Raw genomic sequence first — 15,251 nt, forward strand, 5'->3', positions numbered from 1 at the left:
TTCCAAGGTTATGTATTATCCATAAACCGATCGCTGGAAAAAAAAGGAGACGAGGTCGAATGAAGCGATGTGGGACCTTCTAAACGTAGAAGCCACCCGTAACTAGCCTCCGGTAGTTGCTAGAAGCTATATACCTCATGCAGCACCCGTCGCCTTTTTGCTGTGACAAACGGCATCAATCGCCAATCACAGCTCCAGTTACCCCATACATTGTGGGTGAATCAATCTCGATCAAACGGGGCTCCCGAGCCGCCGAATGCGCAATATTGTTCTCAACATCCGCTACCCAAGCGAGTGACTGCCTGAGTCTAGAGACTAGTTTAGTCAATATGCCTGGACGATGATGTACTACATGGACAGGGTGGCCATGGAGTCAATTCATGCATCGAAGTTCGGACTCGCAGGTCGCTGATAGGCGGTTTTCTCGATGGGCTTGCACCAAACTCAGCCATCAACGGAATAAGCTTCATTTCCACCAACGACTGTAGAACTTGGCCGATTGTGATGCTTCCAAATCCCAGGCAACTCAGCTCAAAGTCCGACCATCAAGCTCAACGTCTTCATACAATATCCCCTGGAACCCAAGCAACGAATTGCCGGGGGAGGGTGGGCTCTCGGGCGGGAGAGGGACGAGAATTTGGCCGATACGTCCACGTCGGCCAATATTATGCAATGTTCCCAATTCTACGTTTCCAAGAGAAGTCCCCGAGGCACCAAAGGATCAATTTGAGCTGCAATGATACACTGTAGGGGTAGAGAGGTACACCCTGCAATATTCGGATGGCCACGGGCTCGCTCACTCTACTCAAGGGCAAAGCAACCACAGGAAACGAAAAGCGGAAAAATAGAGTATCCTGTTGATAATCCTCCAAAAAAAGGTATAACGTAACTATAACAAATATCCTCCAAAAACCATTATTACTCAGACATACACACGGTCGTAAGTGGCTCTATATAACTTCATTTCCAGGCACCCTGGCTCAAGGAGAGTAATCCTTGGATACAGTCCAAGTCCTCCACCTGGTTCGAACCGGAACCCGAGGCGGACGGTTTCCCTTTATTCTCATCATTCCTGTGTCTGCCTTGGCCTTTTCGGGGAGTCGTGGGACCTCGTCCGATAATTCGGTTTCCTTCGCGTCGAGCATCCCCAGATGTTTGAAGGACACGGTGTTGAGGCTGAGTGGTAGGCTGTGGTCGGCGTCGGCGGGTACCTGTCGTCTGTGTACCCGGGAGCCAATTTTCCTTATCAGAGTCACCATTGTGGACGTCCGTCTTGGATTTTGATCTATGACCTCCGTTCCCCTGAGAGCTACTCGGCTTCATTACATTAGTAGTTGTATCGGATGAATCAGTCTCCAATCGTCCAAAAGAGGAAACGGCGCGTGATAGCTTTTTCCGCTTTTGAGGTGGCGGGCCATTAGGTAGCAGTGTGTTCGGGAGGTTGGCGCACGGTGACAAGATGCGCGCGTTCGCGTCCAACGACTTCTTGCTGGAGGACTTCGCGCTTCCGGTTCGGTCAGGTGTAGGCCCGGTGCTAATATGGGGTGACGATAGAGCGCTACGCGCGTCTGTGTCACAGTATAATTCCCATCTACGCGAATCTCGCGACCGACCGAATATATTAGTAGCATCTGGTGACTTAGAACCAGGCGTACCAAGAGAGACAGCGCTGCTTGTGCGTCGAAGGCTCCTAAGTCGTGACTGAAGAGAAATGGTGGTTGATGTACGGTTTCGTGGAGGAGAGGGAGACGGTTCTCCTGCTGTTCGGACGACTGCTTCACCATCTGCAGAAAACGCAATCCTCAGGGAATCACGAACTTTAGGGGGAGACGGAGTTCTCTCATCTTCCCCCCGAACAATCGCTTCGCCATCGAAAGAAAAGGAAATCCGGAGAGATGGAGAGTGCGCAGATTCAAATGCCTTTCTCCCATGCTCAGTTCCACTTATTCCAAGCCCGCTCACGCCGGAATCTGCACGCTTTCTCTTGCCGGAGGAAAGCTGACCGCGTACCCTTGGTTCGCTGACAGGAGAGCAAAAGCTACACTTGTCTGTTTGTGATTTGGTAGAAGAAGTAGAAGTTTGTGAGCTCCCAATCTGGGAAGAGATGACTGTGTGGTCGCACCGGCTGCTAGGAAGGGCTTGGGAAGGTGCGCCCAGAGAGTTATCGTAGGGATCATGAGGGGAACCGCTGGAACTCGAATATTCATTTTGCGTGTTCGAGGGACTGGTATCAACAGTTTGCTGTGAACTTTCATGTTCTCGCGTATTTGGGGAGAGCTCATTAGGATGTATCGGTTTAGATTTCCGCCTGTCGTTCTGCCTTCGATTCTGGAACCATATCTGTGGTACGTAAAGAGTACCGTTAGCATCTTTTAAGACCGAATGAAGTCGATATCCGGGACCCTACCTGAACTTCTTTATCTCCCAACGAGACTCTACTAACGATGCTGGCTCTGGTGGCCTTATCAGGCTTCGGATTCAGTTGGTATTCTGCCTCAAGGATGGCGTGGTCCTCGGGACTGTATATATACGATTAGTCCTGCAATACCCACGGTTAGGCCGTTACTAGATCTAGAACACGTACCTTGTCCGTCGACGGCGCTGACGGATGTATACTTTGCTGTCGACCTTGGGTGGAAGATCCTGCGTTAATGTCTTGTTGGAATGGATAAGAAAAGAGTAACTGCTGCCAGCATCCGCCTCCGTCGCGCTGGTCGAAGCGGGTATATCGCCTTCATTGGCCGTCTGACGCGAGTCACTCATGGCGTCGAATATATAGATAAACCGAGTACTCCGTACACGAAGGATGTCAATGTCGAGAAGGACGAGAGAGTGAGTGCTGGAGACGGAGCGAGGGAGAGGTGTTGTCGAAGGCGAGAGGCCACTAGTAATAGACGTGGTTCTCCCTTGCTTTTCTCGTGTCGCGCGATATACACGCGGAAAACACCAGACGGGACAAGCCTTGAACGAGATCTTAGTGTTGGCGCCGATAAGCCTTTCCGCTAGGATAATCCGTCTTCTGTGTCCGCTTATCGCCAGCTAAAGGCAACTGGGCATGGCTGGCTCTTGGCCTGTCTCGAATGGCGCGTTCTCTCTCCAACTTCTAACCGCCCCCAGGGTCCAGGGCTGCCGACAGGCTGCGGACGCAACCACGAACCTCACACAGCCCAGTGTATATCTCCAGTTTAGACCGTGTTCTATGCTGATGTCTTTGTCTGAGGTTTTTGGACGTGATGTTGGCGGCTTGTCGCCTCGTCTTTTGTCTAGACGCGCTAGACGCGCCTGATAAGCGACCATCAACAAACGCGGTCATGTGATGATAAGAAATGACACGTGACTTACAAGAAGGTTGCCGTACCTAATTACTCAGCAATTTCCTAACTCGGAAAAGCGTGGTGGCGCATAGGTTTCATGACTTTGACTTCACAACAGACAACAGTTTGCTGAGCTTCATGTTTACGTGAAGCGCCGGACTCTCCGCTGTCATGCTTTAACGAGTTCACATATATATTCCTACCGCCTGTGGGTTACAGCCCCCGCATGATAGCGCATGCACCTCAGAACTTGTAACAGGGGTGGCTGTGTCAATACACCCATTGCAAGTCCTACTCAAATTTTGATGTCAAAGATGAGAAGAATATTTTATCTTCAGCCGCAAGGGCTACAGAGGCAAAGCCTACGGGTTGCGCAGGCGGACGTCACTCCTCACCATAATGACTGATGTATACATATGGCCATGTATACAGAGCTATATATGGAATATGGTGGCTCGGTGATCTAGAGGGTTCTCCTTGAATTACCTCTATATCATCTATCACTCTGTTCAGTTATCAGCTATCCAAAATTTCTTTTTGAGTTCCAATTTCTGGCACCTTGAAAGACCAGAGCCTACACCCACGAAGCACATCACCAACACCAGGTAGTGCTGAATTCACGGTCAAGAACAACATTTCCGCCATAGGGGTTGGGTTTTCGAAGCTTGCTGTTGCAATTTGAATCTGTTCCCCATGATTAAAATAGCTATAGCAGGGAGTGGTGGCTTTGCCCAGTATATCGCCCATTTCTTAACTACTCAGACTTCACATCCCTTTATCATCCTATCGAGGAATGTGCGTACAACGAATATATTCATCTATCTATCTTACCTTTCCAGTCTATGTGCTAACACGATCAATAGCCTAATCAAGCTCTCGCTGCGAAAGGATGGCAGGTTGTCAGGGTTAACTATGATCAACCCGCTCAACTCCGCTATGCCCTTGCAGGGGTCGATACTGTGATATCAACCATACCAGGCACTGCAGAATTAAACCTCATTGATGCTGCCGCCCAGTCCCACGTCCGTCGATTCGTACCGTCTGAATTCGAAGGGCCACCAGGCCAGGCACTAGCATCCGAGCTACTTGACCGGGGCAACTCGAGCAGTCTTGCCCGCCTCTGCCACTACCATGGCCATGGTATCATGGATTACACTGTCTTTGTCTGCGGTATTTTCTATGAAAGGTTTTCCCCTGGTGGTATGGCTGCGTTTCAGATCGGGCGTGGAACTCACATTGATAATGAAGGCAGCTACCTCCTAAACATCCGTGCCAAAACAGCTCACGTTTTATACCCTACTGAAAACTCGGCCCGGTCTGCTTCCATATGCATGACATCTGCACAGGATGCAGCACGCTTCATCGTTGCAGCTTTAGCCCTGGACAGATGGCCAACGGAGTTTAGAATGTGCGGAGACCGTACACGGTTAACTGATCTTGTAAGAGTGGCCGAAAGTACATTTGGTAACCCTCCCTAAGCCCATATCTACGCTAATTGAACCGATGGGAGAGAGCTAATATAATTTAGGCGAACAATTTACCATATTAATCGACACCACTCGCTCGCTCCAAGATTCTATTGCGAGTGCCGGATCCAGGAGTAAGGTTTGGCAACTCCATCATCTCCTAGCCACAGCATCCGGTTCCTACGATTATGACGACTATAACATACATGCTTTAATTCCCGTTCAAGCCCAGTCGTTTAGTAGCTGGATCCGCGACGTTTGGCTGAGTTCTGGCCATTAGTTATGTCCTATCCCCTTTTAGGCGGCGAGTTGTGCAGGCTGGGTCAATACGGAATATATTTTTCGGCGCTGTTATTTTGGGATACTCGATAGATTTGCTAGATACCATAGACAAATTGTTATATTATTAGATATTTTCCCGGAATAAAACCTTTACCATCTTATTCCATTAACAACTTTATCCCGTCTACTGAGTCTTTATCAAATTGCTGCGAGACCTTTAGTTCCGGTGCCTTGACTGATGCAACATGAGGTAGATCCTTTAAAATAAGTATATCAGTTTAATAGCTGGCTTTTCAAAGAATATATTTCTGCTCTTATTCACTTACCACATATGTTTGTGCGCGAACTGCCACCCCGGATCTAATCAAGCCTTGAAGATAACATGCCCCATCATCGCGCAGTATATCTACTCCGCATAGCTGTATAAATGTAGGAGGTAGGCCAGCAAGTTTTCCCCATAGCGGATAAGCAAGGGGGTTACGCTTTTCAGAGTCCGGAACCGTATAATAATCTTCGTGATATCAGATAATTAATCATGCATATTGTGTTCTCGTGTTTGCGTATTAAACTTACCGTGGGTCGCTTTCATCCCTTCCCGTGTTAGCCCGGCAGCCTCAAATTCCTGTGCCCACGATTCATGCATATCTCGATATATTGGCGGGATAAACTCCTTATCGGGCCCATAAACAGTTACCGGGGAGCGAAGACAGGTTCCTTTAAGTCGCCATTTTCTAACCAAGGGGCAATTACTCTGGTAGTCGCGGGCTAGCTGAGATATAACAGCAGCCAATTGGCCTCCTGCAGAAGTTCCTGCCACGATGATATCCACAGATGACGCCCCGTCATAGCGAGGGACGAAAGTTTTGAGATTCTCGGCGACATAGAGAAAACCGTCCCAGACATCATTAACGGGGAATGGGAATGGGTTTTCTGGGGCTAGCCGGTACCCGATGCTAAACACAATTGTTTTAGCATCGATAGACACCCTCCTGCAGAATACTAGATGGTAATCCTTAGTCTTGGACGCATATCCTAAAAAATATGTACCCTAGAATAAGGGCTAAACAATATCTTACAATCTTCCGTGTCCAAGTCCCAGCTGGTGAGGCCTCCTCCGTGATAGAATATGACAATCGCCTTTGGTGCCAAAACACCCGAATCGTAGATCCTGATTGGAAAATCGACCGAATCTCTAGCTGTTATGGAAGAATTTGTGATGGTAATACCCTGCGCAAATCTAGGCTCAATCTCGGCCAGGTAATTGGCATTATTCTGGCGGATATAGTTCGCGAAATTGTTTCTTTTCTCTTGTAGATTAGTGATAGGAGCGGCTGGTGGCAGGGACGCTTCAAAAGCAAGCCATTCTTCATGTAGCTGTGCCATCTTAAACTTGCTTCTTCCTCTCACTCCTTTTGCCGTGGTATTAGGCTCGTCAACATGGCGATATTTATATTGTCCGAGAGTCAGTCCGAGATACGATTCATATCCCTGCTTCTAGGCAGCAGCATAAACGGATTGCAGCAACCAGGACGCCCTATGGATATGCCCTGCTCTCATCAATAAATGCACTTGTCCACGTCTATCTTCGGGCCAGAGGATCATCATTCTGCGTCACTTGAAGATGCGTGTAGAGAAATGTCCATAAAAAGAGAGATAGTCAAACCTGAACTGTTGAGTTTCCCCATGTTGGCCACAGGTTTCGTTCCTAGAAAATCTCAACAAGCACTATCTTGTCAAAGTTCGTACTTACAGTACCGAACCTACACTCCTTTGAGGGTATACGTAGAGCAACATGTTGATGCCTCTAATATGAAGATCTAACGAATAAATATCGCAAAAGTGATGCGTATCTTTTCCTCAGCCAGTCGTGGCGACCGACAAAAGCTTCATTTCTCCAGGTTGAACGTCAGCCACTCATCACTCACCTCAACGGCAAACATGAAACAATCCCTCCAGCTCTTCCCCGCATGGCCACCACCACGACGATTAACACGGGGCTCGAGGCGAACGAATAACATCACTCTGCCTCCTTTTATCACTTTCCACGAAGATACTCTCCGGGATGGTGCCCCCTTTGCCACGAGGAGGAGTGAAGGCGTGGCCAATTACACCTGGGCAACATGATACCCCTCGCCGGTAGAGGCTGCAAGGAATACGAGTGAACAGTGTGCAAGGCGAGCAGAGATTGGCTATTGAATCTTTATTCAGGGGCAGCCCGCTCGAGTCCTGGATATCTCCGACTAGAGGTGAAGACAAGCATTGCTGAAAGCTTAGCCCCTGGGGAAACGCCTCTTAGGCCTATGAGAAGTCCTAGATCAACAATCAGACCCAGGCAAAAGCCGACTTTCAGGGTGAATATGGAGTCACCAAGTATCTGAAACCTATCTTAGCGTGACAGCCTACTTGATGGATGATCACAGAGTTGCCGAGGGGGCTCCTTCACCAGGTGCCGGTCCTGTGGAATATATATCATGGGGATTTCTTCTGCTTCCAAAAGATATCTTCTCTAACTAACTACCAATAAGACTCTATGAACTCTTGACTTCATACAGCCGCATACATCCTGCAACCAAATAAAGACATATCGACTCCTCCATCATGCGTTTCCTATCTACCACCATACTACTCCTGGCAGTCTCATACGTCTCTGCGAACGAAGACCCCCAAGACGACTGCTACGAAGCCCCAGCCCCTAGCCCTCACTACGGACTTCCCCTTCCTCAACCAACTGGCAGTTCAAGCTCAGGAATTTCCAAAGATGCTATGATCAAAGCCTTAAAGAATATCGCTCCCGGATCAGCCGCGGAACCATGCGTCTCTGCGCCAAAGGCAGAAGGACAATGCCGAAGCGCCTCTCAGGCCGCAGAGCCACTCATCCACTCCTTTGAGAAGTACAAGATTACCTCTAAGCCTGAGATGGCTGCTATTATAAGCCTGATCGCCTTGGAGTCGGGCGAGTTCAAGTATCAGAAGAATGTTTTCCCCGGTAGACCTGGACAGGGCAGTACGTTTAACCTATCCCTTTCACATATCACTATATTCTAACGCTTAATCCAGCTCGGAACATGCAAATGCCCAACTTCAACGCTCTCTACGCCCAGTCTCTCTCAGGGCTAGCTGCAATGATCGGCCCGAAATTCACTAATGTCGACGCGGTTTTGGGGCTCCTATTGTCCAATGACGATTATGACTTTGGATCTGCGGCCTGGTTCCTAACGACCCAGTGTACCCCCGCTGTCAGGACAGCGCTACAGTCTGGCTCAGAGGATGGCTGGTCCAAGTATCTGACCGAGTGTATTGGGACAACTGTCACCGAGGAGCGAAAGGGATACTGGAAAAAGGCAATGGATAGCGTCAAGGATTTGTAGACTTGAAGTCACTTTCCTACCTGGATGGCATTAGTTGACCTAGATGCGAAATCCAATTTACGATTTATGATTCATGACCAAGTTTTTGTGGCCCATATTAGATTATGAATCCACAGATAAACCGGTTTATCAAAACGAATGGAGAAAGGAAGTGAAAATTAAATTTGATAGATCCCATTTCTTATTTGTCTCGGCTATGTAAACTCCATGTCATGCCTCCAGCAGACGCTTTTTATCACTGGGAATCAGGTAATGAACATGAGACAATGAGGAGGAAAAGAAGACATTAAACAAGCAGTAAGTAACAATATCGTAAGACACCCACAATAAACCGAACACGCATAACTCCGAAACTTCCCTCCATGCATAAATCATTCAGGAACGAAAAAGGAAAAAAAAAAGAACAACTGAACTAAAGGCTGAATAAAAAAGGCCTCCCTCAAGGAAGAACAAGAACGAGGAATAAAGGGGAAAACGGCAGATCGTAAGATTCTGTACAAGAATGAAATCAAACATGATGTCCAAAATTTGCTTGGAAAAGATGAACCTTCTTCGGCGGAATGGCGTTAAATGCCACAAAGAGCCTGGCTTTATTATGACGGAAGGAATCAAACACCCTTCGCTCTGGTAATGTTGCCGGCACTTCCAACCCTTCCACTTGTCTTGCGAACGCCACGAGGTTCAGCTCGAGCGTCTGCAGTTCTTCTTGGGTTGGACCGCTGCTTGCTTACACCTAGAACTCCGCTACCGCTTTTAGAGTTGACTGGCGTCTTGGGCTTGGGTGAGCCCGAGTCTCCAACCCAGTTCTCGACGTCTTCGTGGATATCAATCTCAGGAGTCATAGTCGCAGAATGGCTGATGGATCTCTGGGCATTGGACACTGGGGTACGTGGAGAAGTAACACGGTTGACCAGGGCCTGTATCTCCTCATCACTGTCGGCACGGTTGCTTGATTGACCCTTTGAAGCACCCCGTCTTGGAGAGCTAGCGACGCCTCCTAGACTTGCAGATGGCGTGCGGGCATATGGATGATGCCTTGAGTCCTTGCGGTGCGACTTCCTTGGCTGTCCTGGGGTTGGGGCTGGAAGGTTCTCATCTGCGTAACCGTTGCACGATTCGTTTGTGTCAATTTCACCAAGCGCGGCTCTCTTGGCCTGGTTTCCATGTGGAGGCGTCGCCGTTTGACTGCTGTTCAATCTCTGTTTTGTGGATGTACGTCCAGGAGTTGTTGGAGTAGGCAAGGAAAGCTTCTCCTTGAGCTGATCTTCAAACCACCATTCACGGAAACTGCCTTGGTTCAAATGGAGCCAATGCTGTTGTGGGCCGACAACCATGCCTGGGCGCATAAATCGCATGAACGCGATGATCTCGTTGGCGGTGAATCCGTGTCGATAGATGAGGTACGCTCCTATTAAACAGCCAGTTCGCCCCAGACCGGCCTTGCAGTGAATTGCAATCCCCTTCTCCTTGATTGTGATCATCTCGTGTGCCATCTTGATAAACCGTTTTACCAATGGGAGTGGCGGGCATGTTCCGTCTTCGAAGATCATGTCAATATGGTTTATTCCCAATGCGGTAAAGTACGATGGGCTATAGAGCTCGGAGTTCAATCGCACGACCAGGCCAACGTTTCTCGTTGAGAAATGCGTGAGGACATTCTTGAAGGGGAGTGGCAACTCGCTATCTTGGACCTGCTCGACGGTGAAAGGCAGGGCAGCGAATTCGGGGGTGTTCTGAGGAACAGGTGCGATTGGAGAATGCTGAGGCGACGCAAACGCAAGGAAGCTTGGTGTGACCCAGTTGAAATCGCCCATATCTACTCGTTCGTACTTTTCATATCTATGTGATGTTAACAGGGTGGTCTCTTGAGAGTGTCGACAAAGGGTAGCGGCTTACTCTTCCAGGCTGAAATCCTTCAGGCCACATAATCCTTCCTCCTTTGCTTTCCACACACCGTATACCACGTCCTGGATGGTGAGAACGAAGTCCGCCTGGCTGTAGCCTGCATCTCTGAATGGCATGTAGGGAGGGTCGGCCTGGGCAATCGGAGCCAAGGCAAGATGAGGAGGCCATGATTGAATCAAAACCATGTAGCAAGCTACGACACATGCAACATTCGCCCGGCTCCTCGGGTCTGGCTTAGTCCACAGAACGACTGGTCTGTCGGTGTTTTCGGGGTCACCCAGGATCTCATGGAAATGCACTGCAAACCGGTAGAGGTGACCGATGTGGAGCGGGCCAAAGTCTGCGTGGAAAGCGTTATACAGAAGGAGTCCATCTATATTGAAATATATTGGAGTCTTGGTCGCCTGATATTTCCTGGACGGGGTGTTTGCCCCGGCTCGCCTCTTGCTAGGCGATTTTGGTGGTGCAGCGAGAAACGGAAACGGAGTATTCTCGGTGGGAGGGCTATAGTACGAAGCCAGGTAAAGGCGATCTATAAAGAGTGAGCAAGGAGGGCTCTCTAGCAATCAGAGGAGGTAGGCGAATCTGCCAATGTACCTTGTATGTACTCGATCGGGGCGCCGAACATTCCCGTGGACGCAGACGCAGGCATCGTGAGAGGATCGATGTCTTTAATTGGGAACGATGGAAGCGAATGCGATGCGAGGAGCAGTGACAGCACCTGCTCTTACAGATGGCAATGGCAGCAAGGGTGTGCGCGAGATCGTATAACAGAGTGAGATGTCGCAAGATCAAAGCAGCATTATCGAGCGTGAGGAAGTATAGATGAAGAGTAAGGATGCTGAAAGAAGGATAAGGTGGATAGAGAGTGTGTGAGTGAGTGAGGATGGCCTGGGAGAAGGATATGGAGAGATAATAAATCTGCGACGGGGCAAGGTTGTTGTTATGTTTATTATGATGTTATTATGATGTTGTTGGTGTTGTTGATGTTGTTTTGGGCCCAGGAACCAAAAACAGAAGAGACTTGGACGCTTGGACCACCGCTGCTTGTTATGTTGTCACGTGTCCTAATCGGGTTAGCGTCACGTGGTTGGCCCGGCAACCACGTGAGAATGGATAACGTGATTGGCCAGGGACTTCATGGTGGGGCTCTTTTGCCTGTTTAGGCCTAGTGCAAGGGCGGGCGCTAGGAACGTCGAGACCAAAACAAACAGACGGAAGACCAGGGCAACCTCCACGCTCCATGGCGACGGACACAGCATCGAGACGAGACACAGGCGAGACGAGACACAGGCGAGACGAGACACAGGCGAGACGAGACACAGGGCGACAATACAGCGTGGCCACGACGCTGTGTCCGGCCGGGAGATCCCCTGTGCCACTGCATAATGTGCCTCTGATGTGCCTCGGTAGCGAGATCATCGTGTCTACCTGGATCATACGGAGACGGCAACATACTCCAACGGCTTTACCCCAGAGCTCTACGGAGTACTCCAGGATATTTATCCGACCAGACAGCCGCATGGATGCAGGGCTCGCGGCTGAAGGAATAGTTGGCACGCAGCTGAATACGGAGTACCTGGTGTAGTGCCTAGTGTAATGTTCCTCGCTGCTCCACAAGTCAAGTCTAATTTTGTGGCCATCATACTGCGAGCTGTTGTAACAACCCTACGACTACTAACAACACCGAGATATTCTCATTCCTCAGCAGTTAACGTGAATGTGTCGTCTCTTCAGGGTATCATATCATACTGTGACATAACTATCATCCAGTGAAGATACCGAGGCAGCCCCGCCATCAGATCACTCAAGCCACTTCAACACGCACTCTATTGACGACACCACCACGTACGTCGACCAACCCATATAGCCATGGCACAATCCTTGCAAGCCGTCGATTCGGCTTTTCCTTACTCTCTGTACGTTACGCGCGGTCTTCTAACCAGCTCGCCACCAGCATTCCACGCATCTCTCACCCCGCACACTGGTACAAGACACAGCACTAACACCCACGATATCTACTTAGAATAATCTCCGTACCGCTCCCCTCACATCGTCTGGCTTCCTCTGCTCTTCGCGCACTACAGGTAGACCTCGAGCTATCTCCGCTGGTCAAGCGCACATTTCGTCTCGCAAGCCCACATTCGTCCAGCATCCCTACGTCGCAAACAGAAATACAAGCAAATCCAACAGCGGAGGGGGATAAAGCAGGACAGACTACAACAGACACTGCTAGTGAAGGCAGCGAGCAATGTCTGACCGTTCTGGAGACCGAGTATAGAGCAACTACCAACAGGATGCTACGGGTAGCAGTCAATGCGTTTATGGACTCGCTAAGCGTGGTTGTCCGGGTCATGGAAGAGTTGGATGTCGATGTCTTAGATGCTGAGCTCGGGAGGTCATCGTAATGTCTACTCTTGCTATAATAAAAGGAAGCGCTGGCTATCGCTTCTTCTGGGTGTCCATCAAATGTATGACCATCACTGTATTAGCTACATGTTAATGCCGATATTACCCCAAATATACCAGTAATCAAATCAACTCAAGCAGAGAAACACATCTACACAGCGATCTAAGCACTTGACTAGTCATCACCGTCTATAGCCTCTGCCTTCCACCATTCTCCTCCACGACTCCCAAGCATGGAATACCCAATACGGACCGGAACATGGTGAAATATTCTTCCGTCTATTCCGGAGAAACATTATTCATTCCGAAGGTCCAACCAATGAGAGTGGCCCACTGAAACCTCGCTTAGTGGGCGCCCCACCCGCAGCAGGTATAAATGTCTCCTGCCCCCCGACTTCTTTTGACTCTTTTTTCTTTTCTTCTCCAGCTCTCTTTGCCATTATGGCTTAGATCAAGTGTAGTATCTGTTCTTTTCAGTTTAATCTCTGAAAGTATTCTAAGGAATACAACAAAGATTATTCTTATTTTTGTACCTTGCGATAAGACCTCTGTGCTTGCGCATGTCTCTTCGCACTGTGTCATCGGTCTTACACTACCACTGATCGACGCGAACAACCCTTTTTTCATTGATATCTTCGGCTTGCTGAAGTGTTGAAGAAGAGAGTACGTTCAGAGTTGAGCATGGATATTCAATATGTCGTTGGAGGATATGTGTTGTTCTATCAGGATGATGGAGGCATGTATTGCACCTGTATGGGAGGCTTGTGACGATATGGCGGCAGTCTAGCAACGGAGTAGATAATACGGTAGCCAAATGTAACTAGCACACTCCATTACTGCTTAACTAGCATCCTGGGATAAAATAAACCCTGGTCCGCTGCGTTGAGCCTGGCTCTACAACACCATCGGTGATTCATATATCACGGCAGCCTTGAAAAGGTGTATTTAACAAACACTGGCATGGTCGTTTAACATACTGCCTGGAGTATAAGTTTTAAACTGTTTATGTAGCGTTGTCGGGTCGTCTTGTAAACAAAGATCTCGCATATTTAAAGCCTATGTCGCAAAAGTAAAAGTCCATCCAGCGTACATACATTCTATCGACGCACCCTTTGCACCTGTTATTCTCACCTCCAGACAACCGACTCAAGATGATTGACACGTCGATATTTGAAGACTTACAGTTGAAAATTGACGAAGAGTCAAAGATCCGTGATGTATGCTCCCACCAAGCCTCACTGCGTACCTAAATAACTAACACAAGGTTGTCCAGGAAATTCAAGAAATAGTCCAGGAACTCTCCAAACGAGGTATCTTGCTGATGAAAATCCTCTTGTCTACACGGCATTCCCCTCTGGGAAACTAATCCATATCGTTTACTCAGGCAGAACCGTCCAGGCACTTCTGTCGCGAGCTCACTCTACGCCCCCAGCCCAAGGTATGTGAAATAGGCTGTTATACCTAGATTTCTACGCGTATTGACCCAATACTGTAGTAACCCCAATCCTCGACGATGCGACCAGAGAGATCTCAGCGCAGCGGGACGGTATCGTCAAACTGGTGACAGTTGCTTCTAAACATCCATTCTACAAGTATAACTATCTCTGGACCAGAGAGTTGCAGAACTTGGTATTCTTCCATATCCTATCTACATGGCGTCAACAACCGCTGACTTACGGTTACAGGTATTCTCAATCGAGTTCTGCAGCTGGCTGGGCGGCATGAAGGAGGCTGTTGGTGAAAAGTCAAGCTTCATGACTATTGAGGATGTCGGGAAATTTCTTGGAGGTTTGCAACTCACTTTTTGTCCCAACTTGTATGAATTATGAATGGTAAGGGATCTAACGGCACTTGAAATACAGTTCCCGTCAATCTAAAGGACCAGGACGCTTTTCATCTTACCATTGAAGAGTATCTACAGGCTCTCATCTCGCTTGTTGAGGAGCTGGTGAGCCTGCCACACTACTGCCCCGTCTTCCCGCTGCTCCTGTTAAGTATAACTGACTTCAATCTAGTCCCGACTCGCTGTCAACTCGGTTACCCTTGGCGACTACACGAGACCTTTACAAATTCACGCCTTTATCTCTGATCTTCACGCGGGGTTCCAGCTACTCAATCTCAAGAACGACTCGTTGAGGAAACGCAGTGATGGAATCAAGTATAACGTGAGTAACTTTTTCTAGCCTCGTCGATGGATCCCTAGTACTATCAAATGCTAATAGGTCTATAAATGTAGGTCAAAAAGGTCGAGGACGTGGTGTATGACCTGTCACTCCGAAACCTGATTCCTAGAAAGGGAGCTGGTGATGCATAGATCGAGTTTAGGCGGCAACATCCGGCATTAAATGGGATGTTATGTTCTTATCTCCTAGGCATACGGCCAGGACCATAATAAATGTTCTCCAGACTACCTGGTACATACAAATGGTCATCATCTTGTTCGTTTGTTCATCTTGTTATCTTGCGCGAAGCTTTTATATCATCACGTGTATCATCCATGCCCTAAC

General features: G+C 48.6%; 7 protein-coding genes across 7 annotated transcripts; 4 read left to right on the top strand and 3 right to left on the bottom strand.

The window, feature by feature from the left end:
* Nucleotides 1-960: 960 nt before the first annotated feature.
* Nucleotides 961-2,763, bottom strand: GIQ15_00258 (uncharacterized protein; the record flags this gene model as incomplete). Its single annotated transcript, XM_033547675.1, has 3 exons — nt 961-2,340; nt 2,408-2,519; nt 2,585-2,763. 3 exons carry the CDS (start codon nt 2,761-2,763, stop codon nt 961-963), a joined length of 1,671 nt encoding a protein of 556 aa, XP_033408626.1.
* Nucleotides 2,764-4,007: 1,244 nt separating this feature from the next.
* GIQ15_00259 (uncharacterized protein) lies at nt 4,008-4,792 on the top strand (the record flags this gene model as incomplete). Its single annotated transcript, XM_033547676.1, has 2 exons — nt 4,008-4,109; nt 4,178-4,792. 2 exons carry the CDS (start codon nt 4,008-4,010, stop codon nt 4,790-4,792), a joined length of 717 nt encoding a protein of 238 aa, XP_033408627.1.
* Nucleotides 4,793-5,220: 428 nt separating this feature from the next.
* Nucleotides 5,221-6,445, bottom strand: GIQ15_00260 (alpha/beta hydrolase fold-3 domain-containing protein; the record flags this gene model as incomplete). The annotated part of the gene is made up of 4 exons (XM_033547677.1): nt 5,221-5,319; nt 5,389-5,573; nt 5,636-6,061; nt 6,139-6,445. 4 exons carry the CDS (start codon nt 6,443-6,445, stop codon nt 5,221-5,223), a joined length of 1,017 nt encoding a protein of 338 aa, XP_033408628.1.
* A 1,215-nt stretch (nt 6,446-7,660) lies between these two features.
* On the top strand, nt 7,661-8,430 carry GIQ15_00261 (uncharacterized protein; the record flags this gene model as incomplete). The annotated part of the gene is made up of 2 exons (XM_033547678.1): nt 7,661-8,066; nt 8,120-8,430. 2 exons carry the CDS (start codon nt 7,661-7,663, stop codon nt 8,428-8,430), a joined length of 717 nt encoding a protein of 238 aa, XP_033408629.1.
* A 608-nt stretch (nt 8,431-9,038) lies between these two features.
* Nucleotides 9,039-10,987, bottom strand: GIQ15_00262 (protein-tyrosine phosphatase; the record flags this gene model as incomplete). Its single annotated transcript, XM_033547679.1, has 3 exons — nt 9,039-10,269; nt 10,327-10,867; nt 10,933-10,987. 3 exons carry the CDS (start codon nt 10,985-10,987, stop codon nt 9,039-9,041), a joined length of 1,827 nt encoding a protein of 608 aa, XP_033408630.1.
* A 591-nt stretch (nt 10,988-11,578) lies between these two features.
* GIQ15_00263 (uncharacterized protein) lies at nt 11,579-12,743 on the top strand (the record flags this gene model as incomplete). Its single annotated transcript, XM_033547680.1, has 3 exons — nt 11,579-11,910; nt 12,109-12,183; nt 12,362-12,743. The coding sequence occupies 3 exons, from the start codon at nt 11,579-11,581 to the stop codon at nt 12,741-12,743; spliced, it is 789 nt and encodes a 262-aa protein (XP_033408631.1).
* Nucleotides 12,744-13,895: 1,152 nt separating this feature from the next.
* GIQ15_00264 (translin) lies at nt 13,896-15,058 on the top strand (the record flags this gene model as incomplete). The annotated part of the gene is made up of 8 exons (XM_033547681.1): nt 13,896-13,961; nt 14,018-14,054; nt 14,129-14,182; nt 14,240-14,373; nt 14,430-14,532; nt 14,607-14,692; nt 14,760-14,909; nt 14,981-15,058. The coding sequence occupies 8 exons, from the start codon at nt 13,896-13,898 to the stop codon at nt 15,056-15,058; spliced, it is 708 nt and encodes a 235-aa protein (XP_033408632.1).
* Nucleotides 15,059-15,251: the final 193 nt, after the last annotated feature.

Source organism: Arthroderma uncinatum (genome assembly GCF_011692745.1).
Source record: "Arthroderma uncinatum strain CBS 119779 chromosome Unknown scaffold1, whole genome shotgun sequence".
NCBI lineage: Eukaryota > Fungi > Ascomycota > Eurotiomycetes > Onygenales > Arthrodermataceae > Arthroderma > Arthroderma uncinatum.